Genomic DNA, 17,146 nt, shown 5'->3' with positions numbered 1-17,146 from the left:
CTTGTTTAAAGTCTTAATTTAGGCCTAAAATTATTTTTTTGAAGAAAGATTGGGTTTTGGAGTACCAGGCAAATGAATTAGTGATGAGTGGGTTCCTGCAGGCCTGTGTCCAGCTGGCTTTAACTGTTAACACCATATGGTTCGTGCAGTGTACGTTAACCACAAATATAGAGGTAAAACTAGGAGGCATGAAGTTAATCCGGCTGCTTCCCATGTTCTTCAGAACCATCTTTACCTTAGCAGATATTTCTAAATGAATGTATATTATGTTTTAAAGTTTTCATCGGTGGAAATCTGTCATAGCAACTTGCCAAACTTTGAGGAATTTGGTGTCACAACTGTGCGAGGGACACATACAGAGATTTGTATAGGTCAGCCAGAAACCTGCAGGTCTTTTGATGGTTAATATCTGATGCGTCATATCAGAGATGGAAGGGAAAGGCTAGTTATCACCTACCAGCCACTCATCTGTTCTCATCTATGATTGCGCTCAGAGTGATACACATCTGATGTGTTGAGTGTCATTCACAGAGGCTGGTTGCCACACTTAATTTCTTTCTAGCCGTTCTGAGTTGCAGTGAGGTCCCTGGAGTTCCTCCTTGAGTCGGGCCTTCTTTAAGTATAGAAAGCTACAAGTGATGCTGAAAAGCTGGAGCACCCTTGAAATGAAGTCACTTACTCTGTAATTGTAGCAGTGGCCAAGGCTGAAAGCCAGGAAATAAAACGTACTGACCCACAGGTGTTAGAAACAGCCTCATCTCTCTTTCATTGATATGTTTACTATAAATACTAATGTATACTATGACAATAAGCACAAGCGAGCGCTTTCCATATATTATAGTTTTATTTCTGTTCCTTAATAGAGTGATTATTAATTATGGCTTACTGTTGATGCAGTCTTTGAATGATTCAGTAATGTGAGGGCACTATACCACAATGAAGAATCACACCAATGTTATTTGTCAGCACACCTCTTTATAAACACATAAAATTTTCATATTAAAAAATTTAGGTTTAAAGATTAAATTACAGCAATGCTTTTCCTTGTCCCTTTCCTTGCTTCAAGCACTGGCCACTTTTCCTCTGCTTTTCTTCCTTTTCACTCACTGTTCCAGTAGCCCATTTCTTCTCTTCCCAGTTTCCTCACCTCCTGTAAGCTGTTGGGCCCTGTCCTCACCTGCAGAAGTTTCCCAGCTGACAGAGCCTCTTTAGAGGCAGCATGGGCTCTGCTAACCAGGGCTGACTGGGCAGTTGAGCAATGGACTGCACTAAGGAGCGACATGCAACTCTTAAGATCCCACACCTGCATTACAGAAATGCGTTACAAGTTGAAAGCAAGAGGCATGAATCATGACAGATAGGTCCCCTGTAGTTCCTTAAATATTCCTGTTTTAAAACTTTCAAGTAGAGAAGCTAAATTAAAGTTGATGGTTTCTGTATCTTTACTACCAGTATTTTCAGTTGCACCTCAAAATGTGGCAGGTTTCTTGATCTAATCCAATGGAGCAGTGGCTCTGTAACCACAGTCTTTGAGCTGCTGGAGGTCCTTGGGACCATGGTAAGTGGTTCTCAGAGTGGTATTAAACAGTCAAGTTTGACTGTTTTTTGGGGTAGTGCTTCTGCGTCATCTTAAGGACTTATTAACATCAGTTCATGAGAAATTATGAAGGCTGTGAGGTAGAAAGCCAGGGAATTAAAATAAGAGAACTGAAATTACTTTTGTTAAATATTAAGCATTCCAAACATTGGGTTTTCTTTAGCAACAGTAACTTCTGAAAATAGAAGGGCATATATGGCCAGTATTGAATTTCTGTACGTAAACTGTCAAGATTTGAAGAATGTTATCTTGTTACCAAGGATGAAATGTTTTGCATGTAGTGACTGACGGATCTCTTTTTATTGCAGTTTCTTCCTCGGTGTTGCCGTTACTGAGCCCCACATTTCTCTTTCAGCGACTGTTCAGCATATTGCTCTCCCTGATGTCCACCTACCTGCTCCTCAGCACAGGGTACTTCTTTCTTACCTTATTTGGATTGGTCTTACATATGAAAATCAAGGGCTAAATGTGAAACTGCTGAATCTCATGAACATTTCTGTTAAAGGTGTAATGTGTGCTTCCAGCTGTAGTCTCACCATTTATCTCCTTGTTTAGTTTCCTAAATAAAATTTCAGGGTAACTTCCATAGTCCTCCTTGTATTATAAACACTGTTTTGTTGACATTCTTTTCAGCTAGACCAAACAGTGGCTGGAAGGGTATGTATTCAAACAACCTTGCACCAAAATAAGAAAGTCTGGTTTCGTTTATGTCTCTTGTTGTTTTGGCATGTGCTTTTCTGTTCACAAGCAAAAGGAAATAACTTCTCTCCCAGCTGCTCAGCACTGGTGTATAGTTATGGCTTAAATGATGTGTGACAGGAAACAGGTAGCCCTAAAATGAGGGAAAATTTTATTCAGAGAGATTTTCATGGAAGTAATATTTTTCAAAGTGATGCTAGTCCCCATAAAGAGTAGGGCTTGCTTCTTTTGGGGTAAAAGACAACTCCTTAGAGATTATAAATGAGGAGAACGCTGTGTCAGCCAACCCTTTTTTTTTTTTCCAGACTCAGTAGCTCTTAAGAGCATAATTAATGGAGAGTATAGGAACCATTCTTTCTGCTTCCCCTCCTACTTATCCTCTGGATTTAATTACACTGGAAAATTAAGTGGAATAAAATATCTTGCAGCAGACATTTTGCAATAGCTGCCTCTTGTGGATACTCTCATTTTAGATGAAGCATCTCTTTTTTTAATCTCTTGCCTCCCTTCTTCCCACTTCCCCGTTAAGATTTTGATCCTAGTCTTAGTCCTGTCTGCACACACACGCTTAGACTCAACCTTCTTAGCCTGTCCTGGCTACTGGATAAAGCATGAATGTTGTTCTCTGAGGTTGGTAACCTCCCTCTTTGTATTTTGGCCCTGCAGCAGACCACTTAAATGCTGACAGCTCTCTGCTGTCTTCCTACAATGTTCAAATAGACCAAAAACTTTTGGAACAATTCTTTAAAAACAAACAATCAAACAAAAAAAAACCCCAAAAACCAGTCACAGCAAAAACAAGGCACTCTGCCAAAAGCATCCAGTGTTTCTCTCCTCAGTGCTCTGTTATACCATGTAATGATAACCCCATGCATTGCCCAGGTAATTACAGCACGTCTCTAGGTGCAGTTAAGTGGAAGTATTGAAGCCAGCTGAAGAGCATGTTGTCTTCATGTTTAACTGCTTGTTGTTCTGATAATTAAAGCAGAAATGTCTATCCAAAATTTTTTGTTCCAGTTTGAAACTGCTTTGTAGCTACGCTAGTGGGGGGCACAACAGAAACAATACCAAGATTAACTGCAATGATTTTCATATTTTTAGACAAATAAGTGTGTGTCCAAGGAGGAAAAAAATACACAGGAAAAAAATTTACAGTCTTGTCAGTATTAGTGTCACAGTCAGTGTCAGTATTATAATTTTATCCTGAAAGAAAAAAAAACTGAGAGGCACCATGAAGTGCAACTGAGATGTAGAGGGCAAGGAGAAACTGATATTATCTAATGACAATATACACCCCTAAGTTATCTGGGGGTTTTAATCTCTCACATAAGTACACTCATAGTTTGCTATGTTTGAGTGCTGTAGGAGCCAGAAGTACTCCTCTGAGATTGGGGGGTGTAGCTAGAACAGCTTAGCGGCCTTGATTAGAGCGTGGCTTGATGCTGCTGTTGCAATGGATTGGTATATAGTAAAGAAAAGGACATTGCACTTCAGTGAAATGTAGTGCTCTTTTTATTATACAGATGCCTCTCTCCTTGGAACTAGACTGAGATCACCAGAATGAGTTTGTGTGATTAGGTCCTAAAGAGACACAATCTCTAGTTGCTGTCTAGGTTGGACTGTAATCCCTCAGTTCCAAATAGCTCTCATTACAAAATTTTCCATTTTGCAGAAAATGGGTGCCAAATGTGATTCTTTTTTTCCTGTTTCTTTTTAATTTTATTCCAGTTTTGTTAAAATTAATCATGACACAAAGGGCACTAATCCAATGTTGTGGCAGCCATCAAATGAGAAAATGGGTGCAAAACATGACAAAGCTGAAGCAGCATCTGTTTCTCCTACTTTTACCATTTAATTAGTGTATGGCTTTAAACTTCAACCAACCAGCTGTGGGTACTCCTCAGAAATGGGGAGAGAAGGGGGAGAATGCCACTAGGTCTTTGGTATATCATTTGTATGATGAAAAAAGAAAAGAAACATGTCAGTATTTGATGCTAAATAGTTGTTAGTGACTGCACTGACTGTGATTATTATGTTACTCTTCAGGTATGAAGCTCTGTTTCCACTGGTGCTGTCTGGTTTGATGTTTGTGTGGATAAATATGGAGCAAGAAGCACTGCAGCACTATGGTCTTTCACTCAAACCAAAGGTAACAGCTCCAGATAGCTATATCAGGTTAATTATCAGGTGGTTTTTTTTTTTTATCTTGAGGATATAAAAATATTCTGAGTGGTTTTCATAGAGCAACACTTTGCATTTCTTTAAGTCTAGGAAGCCAGTATCAGCTGTTTTATGAAATAGGAATGTGACCTTTTAAGAGAGATTTGTAATTTACGTTATTGAAGATATTCCACATCAGAGCCATTTCTAGGAATGCAGGAAATCAGTTTGACTTAGTGGTATGTTCTATAGGCTATAAAGCTCTGTTCGTCAAGTGTAGTGCTAATTCAGCACAAGGTACAGTAACTCTTTAGAGTAAGTACAATGTCACTGTACTTTTTTTTATTCTGATGGCAGAGTCACAAGTGAGAGGCTGAAAAGAAATAATTTGATTTCTGAAATGACCCATAGGAAATACCAGAAATCTTAGTTTGACTTTGTCCTTCCACTCTTCCTTCAAGGATGGAGTTTTATTTCTGATTAGACAGACAAGGAGCCAGAGACTAACTTGAAACTAGCACCTTCTCGGATTTGCCTGGAGAGGGAGTTTTGTAATCAATGCAACTTCTCTCACCTTAAAATTTAGTATATTGTCAGCAATTTTCAAAGCCCATGCTGCTCGCACTGCTACTTAGCTTTTAGATTAGGTCAAGGTTTAACAAACTGTGGCTATGCCATCGATTCGGTTAGAGCCGAAGTGCCGGTTGCAGAGTCGTCTGGGTGCTCGGAGCCAGGCAGGTGTGCAGCACAGCTCTCCCACACTTCTCCCAAATGTGCCGTCCTTGGTGCAGGTCACAGAGAACCTGGGTACAGATGCATGGGAGTGGCCAGAGTCACTTATAAGAGAAGTGGCGGTATACATCTTTCCTTCCTTTTGCAGCTCATAATAATTAGGGAGAAGTGCCGGGAGGTGAAATCTGAGCCAAGGCAGTCACCAGAGCAGACCTGACACATACTGTGGTTTTGTGGTTCTCCTGCAAGGGAGGCGGTTTTAAAACTTCAGAGAGAACAGGCTTTACCAATTCAAGGTTGAACATCAGAAATGTAAATGGGAATCGCTTTTTATTTATGCTACGTATAGTTACAATATTTTGTGTGAGCATGTTTTATAGCATCTCAAGTGATAGAGAAGGAATCTGAACGTAAAAATGTACACTTAGCATGAGGCCGCGATTGCAACTGAAGGTTTCTAGCACAGCAGAGTCATCTGTGGGATGTACTTTCTCTTCTACTCTAGAACCCACTCTACCTTTGCATCTTGTAGCAAGGCATCTGTGATGCTTGCCTGTCTGATGGTGGTCTAATGTTCTGTTTGTTTTAAAATAAAATTCTGTTAAAGCAGTATTAAACAGTGATGAACACTTCATTAATCAAATGCAAATGAAAAGAACATAAGTAAGCTATAATTAAGTTTCCTGTTGTCACTCCCTGTATGTCATTTGACTTTCGGTTTCAAGTGAAAGGAACCATAATGCTTACCCCTGCTTCCCATTTTTAGGTTAGAAAAATCATCTCTAGAATGCCTGTTAATATATGCCACAAAGTAAATCTTGTATTAGAGAATCCAGCTCAGTTCTCTGATGATGTGAGATTATTTTTAATTAAAATGTTGTCAGTGTTGAATGTCTATTACTTGAATTTTTTACTTTCCCCAGTGAAAAGGAGTTCATTGACCTCTTAAACTCCCTGAAGACAATTTCTCTTCAGGTCAAGTGATATTGTGCTGAGAACTGAGTGAAGGAGATGGAGAATATTTTAGTATTCTCATTCACAACATAAGTCAACTGAGGATAATTGCAGTCTTTTATTTCTGTGGGTCTTTATCCACATGCTCATGTGAGCAGTGAAGGTGCGTGTGTGTAGGAGGAATATTTATGATGGAAAAAGATGAAAAGTCTAAGGCATAGAAGTTCATTTTTAGTGTAGATAACAGCAGAAGCTCCACTGTTCATTTGATCATCTCACTTGTACAATCTTTCTGGCAGATTCATTAAAGCATAATGAAAATATGGGAAAGGTTTGCAGACCTCATCATCATACTGCTCTAATAACAGCTGATAGGGAAGTAGGTTTATTTCTCATTCATTTCAGTAAAAATATGGTGGTTCTATCAAAGTACCTCAGTTGATATTCAGTATTGATTTCTTCTGCTGTCTTTCTAGCTTGCTATTTTCAGCTTCGCCTGTGCTACTGATATAACTCAGTTTCGACAGCTCCACCTAGATGACGTCCGCAGGTCTTACTTCTTTGTATCCTTTTGCTGGTTGCTGCGTTCCAGGGAAAAGATGGGTGTCGTGGTTTAACCCCAGCTGGCAACTAAGCACCACACAGCCACTCACTGCCCCCACCCAGCGGCATGGGGAAGAGAATCGAAAAAGAAGTAAAACTCACGGGTTGAGATAAAGACAGTTTAATAGGACAGAAAGGAAGAAAATAATAATAATGATAATAATAATAATGAAATGACAATAATAAAAGAATTCGAATATACAAAACAAGTGATGCGCAATGCAGTTGGTCACCACTCGCCAGCTGATGCCCAGTCAGTTCCCAAGCAATGATCCGCCCCTCCCGGCCAACTCCCCCCAGTTTATATACTGGGCATGACATCATATGGTATGGAATATTCCTTTGGCCAGTTTGGGTCAGCTGTCCTGGCGGTGTCCCCTTCCAACTTCTTGTGCCCCTCCAGCCTTCTTGCTGGCTGGGCATGAGAAGCTGAAAAATCCTTGACTTAGTATAAACACTACTGAGCAACAACTGAAAGCATCAGTGTGTTATCAACATTATTCTCACTACTAAATCCAAAACATAACACTATACCAGCTACTAGGAAGAAAATGAACTCTGTCCCAGCCAAAACCAGGACAATGGTTTGTTTCAAAAGGCCCTGCAGTCAAAATATGTAGCCTCGTAGCCACTGGAAACAGAAGCTGGTGAAGATGTTTTGACTCATGTTGCTCAAAAGACAATGGTCTTGTACATTATGTTTTTTGATAAAGTAGTAAAAAATTCAGTACAAACTGCACTGTTTTGGAATCTGGCTCCTGGGCCACTTTGAAAAGTTGGTCTCTTATGACCATTACAGTTGAGGTAAACTTCCTTCTGAGGAGTCCTGTTTTCAGTTTGGTTTTGTTTTATTACATTTGGGCTGGAGGGAACTCATTCAACCTTCACAAATCAGTTGGAAAAGGTGATATTAAAGTTATTCTCATTTTCTCATTTTTAGAGTATGGCAGTGTGTTAGGAAGAAAATGTTAGGGGGCAGGCATTGGCCATGGCCAGGCAGATGAGATGAGAAGGAAAGTTCCTGCAGACTCTTAGTGAAACGTGTTCCCAGAATCTGGCCTAGAATTATTTATATGACACATGGTTTCTCCTGTTAGAAATTATATGGGCCTGGGAGGGAAGAGCTGTTTGTTCACTAACGTAGTTATTTTGCATTACTGTAACTGAAACTACAGCTGATTTTTTTTTTTTAATACTGTACAGACTTAATAACATTGTCATTTTTCTCTTCCATCGTGGGACTGCAGTTATGTGAGAGGTATTTGGCAGCAAGGGTAATGGGTATACAAGTGCGAGAGAAATTATGAGCCAGTCTAGAACATATGGGTTTCTAGTGCAGGTGGGTTATCATAGCTGGAGCTGGGGAGGGAGGTGTCTCAATACTGGTTCCTGCAAAAACAGGCTTTATAGTTTGTAGAATAACCAAATCTGAGAGGGTGGATCACAGTCGCAGAGTCTACGCTGTTGGAATTTGGGACAATGCTGTTGGACATTGGGAACCTACAGCAGAGGAATTATGACAGATACCTCATTAAGAAGGCAGTTCAGCACCAAGGAAGGAGGCAAAACAATTTGCTAGGTGTTGAACACTTGTGTTTGCTTTAGACTGTACCTGAAAAGCAGCTGAGACAACTTGCAGTAAATTTATTGATTTCATTTGCTATTTTGCTATTTTAACAAAAAATAGCTAACTTTTAGTAAAGCTACTGCTGTATATCAGATGCTAAAAATTAGCCAAAACAAAAATCAAACACTCCAATTGTATTTTTTAAAGCTCCACCATAGTACTACTTTAATCTAACACTTGAATGTAGCAGTACTTTAATCTCATCTGAATCTAAAACACTTGAATGTATTTTGTTCAGGTCCTGAAAAATACACAATTTGCAGGTCTCCTTTGCAGTGAGCAGGTATGATACACACCTGCTCAAAAGATGTTTTGGCTTTTTTAATTTAGATGCTGTTTAATGTTTAGAAATAGTGGTATTAGAAGAGAAACGTTTTCTACTAGAGCAGTCACATTGCAACTACGACCCTGTGAGCTGTATATCTTAAGATTGTCTCAAGGTTCCTGTATAGGGCCCAAAAGTCAGCATGTGCTGAGGGACCTTATAGCCTGATCTTCCAGAAGAAGATTCAGGTTGCTTATACTTAGCATTTTGATTAGACCTATGTGCTACTGGTGTTTTTTTGTTTTATTGAAGAACTGTTGTTCTTATAAATCTTAACTGGCAGAACTGCGCTATGCTGTTAGACTGCTGCGTTACTAAACTTGAAATGATGTGATACTCTTGGGAAACATAATTTCTTTAGTTATGCTGACCTAATCCTTCCAAAATATTGCATGCAGAATCCCAACAATTCTGCTGAACAGTTGGTAGCAAATTGTTTATGCAGAGACTTAAATGATTCAGTGCAGGAGCTATAACAGGAGTGGAAGGACCAGAGGGAGCTCTGGCAACAGCAGCCATCATCGCTGACTAACCCTCTGCCTGATGCAAAAAAGCAGTTAAAAACCATTCTTCGACTGAAGAGAGGTGAGCTATAATGGGCCCCAATGAGCTCAGGAGGTAGAAAAATATCTTTCATGGGCTCATATAGCAGCAAGTGTTGTACCTAGATGAAAAGGGTAGGGTTTATCAAAAAAATTCCAGCTATACAGATACTGCCAGAGTTGTCCTCCCTCCCTCAAGTAAGGAAAACACTGTGAGTCCCATGTTGCAATGGATAGACTCAGCATAACCTTTGGACAACAAACCTATGGGAGGGATAGCATAGGAACCTTTAGTCTTGTTTCATAGCCAACTACCTCTTCCATGGTCAATTCCTCAATAAAGCCATCTTTTGGTGTGCAGTACACATGCATATGTCATTACTTTCTGCAAAAGCATGTGTGTTTGAATGCACAGCTGGGATTGTGGTCCAGGGATGTTCCTATCTTGCTAGGTAGGGGCCCAGAAAAAACAAGCTGCAGCTTTCTGGCAGGGGCCTCAAGATAGGCTCTAAAATCTTACCCAGGCAGTCCCTGTCTTTTAAAACGGACATAGTCATGTGTGACATATTTGGTAGAGCTAGACAATACTTTGGATTTTTTAATGCGGTGTAAAGCTGTAATAGTGGGTCAGTTTCTTGTAGTTTCACGGTAGGATTTTGAAAGTAGATTGGAATGAAGGGGGGAAAATGCTGGTTTTGTTTTACTGAGCCATTTCTGTGGTGTATTTTCCTTAAATACATCTAGGTTTTCTTCATAGTGACTGCCTTTTTTGGCACCGGAAACATAGCTTCTGTTAACAGGTAAATTTTATTCATTGATTTGAGACACAGGGTACAAAAAATTCTTCCTGCAATTGGCGTACTAAATATAAATTTGGTTAGCAAAATCAGGGCAGCAGAATTAAAGCAATAGTCAGTGGAATAATGATAACAATTTATTTCGTTTCTGCTCTCTGTAACATGTTCCCTAAGAGCCTGAGCTTCTTGGTTACGAGGTCATCTCAATTTCCATTAGAAGTTACTGGCAGCATGAGCAGAGAGAGCTCAGCTGCTCACCAACAGCACGGCACCTCGAAAGACACGAGCAGAGAAAAATTGTAGAGAAAGAAAAGTGAGGTAGGCAGTCCCTGCTAATTTAATATTTGAGCAAGAGAAGAGAAAGTTGGAAGCCTTCTTTAAAAATGTATATACACACAATGTGTTACAGGGGTAACTAAATGCTCTGGTTTTTTAATGGAAAATGCCATTTCAGAGATATGTTGTAATGTCTTTTTCATGTTTCTCTAGTTTTGATCCTGCTTCTGTCTATTGTTTCTTGACTGTGTTCAGTCCCTTCATGATGGGAGGCTTGCTTCTGCTGAAGGTTAGTAATCTTACCTTAGTGGAATTCTCTCAAAGAACTGTTTAATAAATAACATATCACGTACATGGTTGTAACTTTGCAATTACAAAAACATATATATGTATTTGAGCTTCATTAGCCTTCTTAACCATGTGTGAAGCTTTCAGCCTTTGTAGTGTATCTAGAGACGGATCCTTCTGTTTCCCAAAAGAGAGAAACTAAAATGCATGGAAGTACAATTTAACTGCATTAGATCGGTTTATTGTATTAAAATGGAAATTTTAAATGTTGAAAAGACTTAAGTTATTTAAAAAATTATAAGCTTTCCCTATAGTATAATATCTACAGAAACACAGAGGGTATATATATTTTATTAGCTCTATCTACATTACATTAAGTACAGGCTTTGAATGCTCTACTGATTAGGTTGTCATTTTACAATCAATATTATTTTTTATATTTTTTAATAGTCTATCAAAGATTGGATTGCACATCTTGTTTGCAGGCAAGGTGTGGGAGCTCTTTTCTAATGTTTGAGTAAAGGATCTGCTGGAGCGGTAAAGAGGCAAACAGGAAGGGAGACATGGAATTTATGGGTTATTGCTAAAATAAGCAGTATTTCCTGCCTCTGCCTTTCTGCTGCTTCTGTCCCAGAGAAAGCAGACTTAAGTTACAGGTCTACTGCGTGTTATACTGCAGGACTTAAGTCAATAATGCAAACCTTCTGGATGCGGGAGAACAGGTTTTAGCAATGCATTTACTCTGCTAACTTAAGGATTACAAGTCAACTTTGGAAAGAACAAAAAGTAACATTCATGTTTCTAGCTTGTTTTTTTTGTTCTTAATTTACTGATCTGTTTACATTTGCTTGACTTGGCTTTGGAGGGGCAGTGTGATCCTTGCCTTACTGAATACATTCTGTACTCAGATTTTTTTTGTGGTGGAGATGAGATTGTCCTGTTACGCTTGGAGCTCTGCAGCCTGTCATATGAGATATTGGATCTGAATAGTTCTGTCTTCTGGCCTTTTTAAGTATTTATCACTAGTGCTAAAATGGATAAATGAAGTGAGGATCATTAATGTGTTTTAATTATAGTTTTCCATATTGCCTCATGGCTTATTTCACTGCAGTTCAGCTATGACCATGGAAGGGGTTTTTTATTCATTTACTAAATGTGCTTCCTGCAAAATGAGTTTCTACCCTTTCTTGCCAATATTTTATTTTTGTAACATACACGTTTTGTGATAATTTCAAAAGCAGGAAAATGTTTCCGCAACCTGCCAGGTTGTTTTGTAAATATGGCTATAAACCAAAATGTTGCTTGTGTTTTAAACAGGTTGTAATCCCATTTGTTCTGGTATCATGTGCTTTTGAAGCTGTTCAAGTCACAACACAACTGTCTTCTAAGAGGTACAGTAAGTGCTATATTTCTGCATTAATAAGGGTTTCAAATCTATTTTGCAAGAATTCAGAATTGTCAAATCGCAATCTAAATTTAAAAAAAACAGTAGATCACATTGTTACTTTTATTTGTTATTACGGTTTGGGGTTTTTTTCAGTGATTTTTGCAAGCTCAGGAATTCTTTTCTTAGTGATAAATGAGTATAAATAGAAGTGTTGGCCCTGTCTGAAACAATCAGATATTTAATATTCTTTATTGACAATACACAGAAGGAGCACTTTTCCCCCCATAATGTAGAAAAATGAGCAGAATTTAAAGTCTGATTTTTATTTTATATTGCATCTCTGCCTATAGTATAATATTTTTAAAATAACCCATTTATAATATAACCAATTTATAGCTTTGTAGCACTGACCTCACCACAAATAGCATTTAAAATAAAAAAAAAAAAAAAAAAGGCTGGATGCCTTTCCATTGCAGTTCAGTGCTTCCCAGGTGTGTTCAGTATTACATATTTTTTGCAATAGGACTAGATGGCTGCCAGTCCTTTCCCCATCTCTAGACTTTTCAGAGAGAATGAGACAGGTGCCCAGCCTCGCAGAGTGCCGGATCCAGACTTGAAGTACCCTCACGCTTTTCACTGTCCCAAGATTTTTACTTTTTTTAACTGTTAGCCCTCCCTACCCCTTTCAGTGGACCCAGTACACATGACTGAATCTTCTGCTCATCATGTGAGATTACGGATGGTGCTGAGACGGAGGAGATCCCTGTCAGCCACATGATTTTGAGTTTGTCGCCATGGGATATTGTGCGGGGTTGACCAAAAATCTTGTTGTCAGTGGCAGGGGGACTGCTGGGACTGTCCCCTGCATATTGCTCAGCTGAGCAGGAGGAAGCTGCCCTTGCTCAGTGTGATGCCCTCTGCCTTTCTGTTTGTTTTCATCCTGCCCGTGCCCTGCCTGTTGTCTCCTTATATACCACCACCCAATACTAATGAGGGACAGGGCAGCCCAAAATCTGACTTCTTGTTGGAGGGGCGGCACAAGGGTCACCATCCCTTTTACCTTCTCTGCCTTAGCTGTGTGTGCAGTGCGCTTGGGCTGTCCCTGGACCCCCAAGGAAGGGTATTCGTCCTCCACACTAAGGCTTATACAAGAGCAGGGCTGCGTTGAGGAATTGGGGTTGCTCAGAAGACCAGCTAGCAATTTCCATTTCTAGGGCTCGGGCATCATAAAGGTCAGCATTTCCTAACTTGTGAATGCTTGCCTTGGCAGCGCTGGTGGTATTGCAGGCTTTTGTGGAATGTACATCTGAGTGTGTGAGAGGGGAAACAGTATTAGCTTCTTAAACCAGGGGACATGAGTACGGAAACAGTATTAGCTTCTTAAACCAGGGGACATGAGTACATCTGTGCCGCTTTATGAGGCTGTGATTGTAACTCCGGCTGGTATTTGTGCCGGCTTCATTTAGCTGTGCTCAGGTAACAATAGCAGTGATACCGCCACAGCGTCAGCTTGGGAACAAGGCAGAAACCACAAGACATGCCCAGGATCCCTGGAGAGATTAAATTAAGCCATCACAGGGGACAACCTTGTCTTTGCAGTGTATAAACATGCCCTGAAATTAGTGTTGTCCTTCTGTTGTGAAAGGCTTCCTGCAGTTCAGAAGGGCAAAAAGTAGATTTTTGTGATTTGGACAAATTGCTCCTAAACTCCCTGTTACAGATTAAAGATTTTTTTTTTTTTTTTTTTTTTTTGCTGTTTGTGGGGAATGTTCTGTCAGAATATGTTCTTGGAGCTTCCCTGTGAAAACAGCCCTCTAGTTGAGTGCCTCCTGGGCACTACAAGATTGCAACATCCTATCTGAGCCATAGGTAAGTGGAGAGAAGCCTTTCAGGGCATCTGAGATACAGTTGGTTTGTTGCATTCTTATTTACTAATGAAGCATAGCTGATGTAGGCAATATCAGAAGCTTCCTTATCAGGAGACATTGGTATGGGTGTCCCCCCAGTACATGCTCGTGCAATGCTGCAGCAGGACATCTTCCCAAAAAAAGCTTCATGGATTTATGATGGTAGTACTGATAACTTACCTGTACTCTAGTTAAAGACTTTTCTGTTAATGGGTCAGCTGTTTGCAACATTGCTTCAGTGCCATTAACTTAGAAACTAGTTTTAACCAGTTATACCAATTGCTTTCATGTAATTTAGGTTTTACATAGTTTAATGAAAAGAAGATTAGGTTAATGGGGGAAAAAATAGCTCTACGTACTCCCGTCTGCTTCCTTTTACTGGCCACAGCCTACTGTCCAGAAGTAACCTGCCACCTGACAGAGAGGCCCATGGGTTTGGGAGCACGTCACGAAAATGTTGGGCGTTCCCAGAGCAGCTTACGGGCACCCAGAGATCTGGAAGGGGGGCGAGCACCTCCTTGAGCAGCCTCCTGTCCAGCAGGGTGGTTGTCAGGATAGGACTGATCAGCTCAGGTATCTGTCTGCCTACACCAAACAGCTTTGCTCACTCTTGAGTCCATCTTGAAGCTTCTAAATCAGCTTTATTTGGCCTAACTGGCACATGAGCTCCCTGCATCAGGAATGGGCAGACGCTGTTTGTAAGATGCTCTTGTTCTCCAAAAAATGACTCTGTTAGGTTTCTCTGTTGCAAAATTGAAACTCTGTTAATGTGAAACGTCTTTTTCAAGCAGGGTGGGATTACAAATGCCAGATGTCCTAGTCATATATTTTAACTGTTCTGTAATACATTGAAATGTATCTGAGTGATTGAAAGGCAAGTGCAATAAATCATATCTTATTTTAATTTCTTTATAGGGGTTTTAATAAGCTTTGTAACATCTGTGGCCATAAATAAAGGTTGATGGTCTGGGTTGTTTGTTTTTTTTTCTTTGCAGCCTTTTCCTCATTGTTCTTGTGATTTCAGACATTATGGCTTTGGTAAGTTGTTGTTTCACGTTCTCTTCAAATAAGATCAAGAAGCAGAGGGTTCTCCTAATTCCATCTAGAGAGATCTGAATTTGTTTCAGACTTCAAAGTTTTTCTAACTAGGACAGTGAATTGGATTGAATCCTAGCATAATTTAGAGATAAAACTCCTCCAATCACCGCTCTTTGAATTTCATGTAATTAATGCTTCTGAAGAAGCAATATTCTCATAATAATAAGAGACAAAAATGAAGTAATAAGTTATCATTCTGAGTTTTTCATGTGCTTTCCAATCAAATTCCTAGGAAGAATTTAAATAAGAATATCAGTTTTAGCTGTGTGGAGGGTTTAGTTAATTTTTCAGGAATTTTGAACCTTTTACTCACCCCGCCTTCCCTTGAAAAAGAGAGGAAAAGGAGAAATGCATTACCCACCAGCTCTGTTAGAGTTGTCAGAATCCAGGAGATCAGCAACATCCAAAAAGACACTTTGTGCCCTTTGTAATAAGCTGTTAGGAAATGCTATCTTCAGAAAGCTTGCGCCCGCAAAGCAGGCTAGCTAAAACAACCCAAAGCTGAACAATACCCCAACGTAATTTTTACAGATTAAAAGTACGTTTTCGTTGCCCGCTCAAACTGTCTTCAACCCAGCAAGCAGTGCCACTGGGTATCACAAGGTAAACAGAAACCTTTTCAAAGCAGCAGGTAGAGCTGATGTTCTCACTTTGTACATGCTGGTTTAGTTTCATCCCTTTGGAGTAAGCATTCCTGGTGTGATTTCCTTGTACAGTGTGATCTGTGGATCTCACCTGATAGGAAAAACAGTGAGTAAAAAAACCAAATAATGAGTAATTTGTCCGTAGAGTGAGAAATGGAGAAGGTATAGTTTTAGGTAGTTTCAAATAAATCTGTGTGACTAATCTGATTTTTGATAACTTCCACAGGAAAAGGATTAAAATACCAATAAACCACACTCATAGCATTTCACTAATAAAATCAGTCTAACTAGACCAAAAGAAGAGTACAGGCATGTACTGGTGTGTAGCAAGCCCCAGTATATCCAGGTCTTGTATCTCACGTATTCTCCTATTTTGGTTTAACCATTTTAAAACAATTATCAAACACGTACTTGGTGTACAAAACAAAATATTACTGAAGAGGTTTGATATGCAGGAGCTGTGTGTATATCAAGAAATGAGAAAGTTGGCAGGAAAAAAAAAATAAAGAGAACTGGTTTGTGGTTTTGAATCAATGTGGCCACCAACTAGAACTTGGGAGATTCACTAATGGACAAGTGCTGTCTTCTCCCAACAGTATTCCCATTTTACAGGTTGGGAACTGCCAGAGTTGTCTGAAGAAATTTGTGACAGAATTCCATGAGAACAATATGCAGCCTTCTCTTTGGCACTAGGCATTGTTTGGGATCCCGTTATTTCAAACAATAAGGTGGCTTGGCTTTTCTTATTGAAAAAGTTCTCTGCTGGTAATCTTCTGTTTCTTGGAGGTCCAGCTTGACAGAACTTAGTCCATCTTTAGCTGTTTGTGTTTGATACCATGTTAAATCTGATACCATGTTAAATCTGTTTCTGGCTCTTAGACTATTCTTTACTTTGGTCCAAACAAGCATTCCTGGAAAGGTCTTGCCCTTGTTCTACTTGAAGAATTAGAAACTTGGAGTAAGCAGCCTGAAAACATGGTTTTTAATTTTGTGTTTCAAATTGTGCAATGTTGATGTACTAATCAAAGTTGCTTTATTTCCTAGCATTTTTTCTTTTTGGTTAAAGATTATGGAAGCTGGCTGGATATTGGAACAAGGTACAGTATTTTTTTGCCTCCGTTGCATTTTTAAAAGGCTCATAGGTTAATATCCTATGTTGTTGTCTACTCAGAACTCATAAAGAGATAAACAGAGGTTGTTTATCTACTCAGAACTCTTGTAATTTTTTTCAATTACTCTCCTTAATCAAACGCTTTAGTGATGTTCACTGTACTTAAAACGCATGTGCACGCATGTGTGCACACATGTATAGATGTATATATATCCCAAGCTAAAAGTTGTGTCTTAAAATCTGTGCCAGAGCTATGTGGAGTAAGTAATGAATCTAGCATGGCAAGAAATACAGTTAGGATTTGTTTGATTTCTAAAGAACAGTAATTACACAAAAAATATTTTAATTACTGTTTTGCATTTTAATTAGTTATAATTACTGTTAAAATAACAATTTCTC

General features: G+C 39.3%; 1 protein-coding gene across 1 annotated transcript in view; it reads left to right on the top strand.

The window, feature by feature from the left end:
* Nucleotides 1-17,146, top strand: part of PIGN (phosphatidylinositol glycan anchor biosynthesis class N) — a 103,233-nt gene that overhangs the window by 75,677 nt on the left and 10,410 nt on the right. Inside the window, exons 21-28 of the mRNA XM_050891291.1 lie at nt 1,906-2,008; nt 4,343-4,445; nt 6,619-6,705; nt 9,984-10,039; nt 10,526-10,601; nt 11,918-11,991; nt 14,890-14,932; nt 16,681-16,733. Of these exons, the coding sequence (XP_050747248.1) occupies nt 1,906-2,008; nt 4,343-4,445; nt 6,619-6,705; nt 9,984-10,039; nt 10,526-10,601; nt 11,918-11,991; nt 14,890-14,932; nt 16,681-16,733 (595 nt within the window). The remainder of the gene's footprint in view (nt 1-1,905; nt 2,009-4,342; nt 4,446-6,618; nt 6,706-9,983; nt 10,040-10,525; nt 10,602-11,917; nt 11,992-14,889; nt 14,933-16,680; nt 16,734-17,146) is intronic.

The sequence above is a fragment of the Gymnogyps californianus genome, chromosome 2, assembly GCF_018139145.2.
Source record: "Gymnogyps californianus isolate 813 chromosome 2, ASM1813914v2, whole genome shotgun sequence".
Taxonomy (NCBI): Eukaryota; Metazoa; Chordata; class Aves; order Accipitriformes; family Cathartidae; genus Gymnogyps; species Gymnogyps californianus.
Note: the sequence above shows the minus strand (reverse complement) of the source record. Positions and strands in the feature narration are given on the sequence as shown.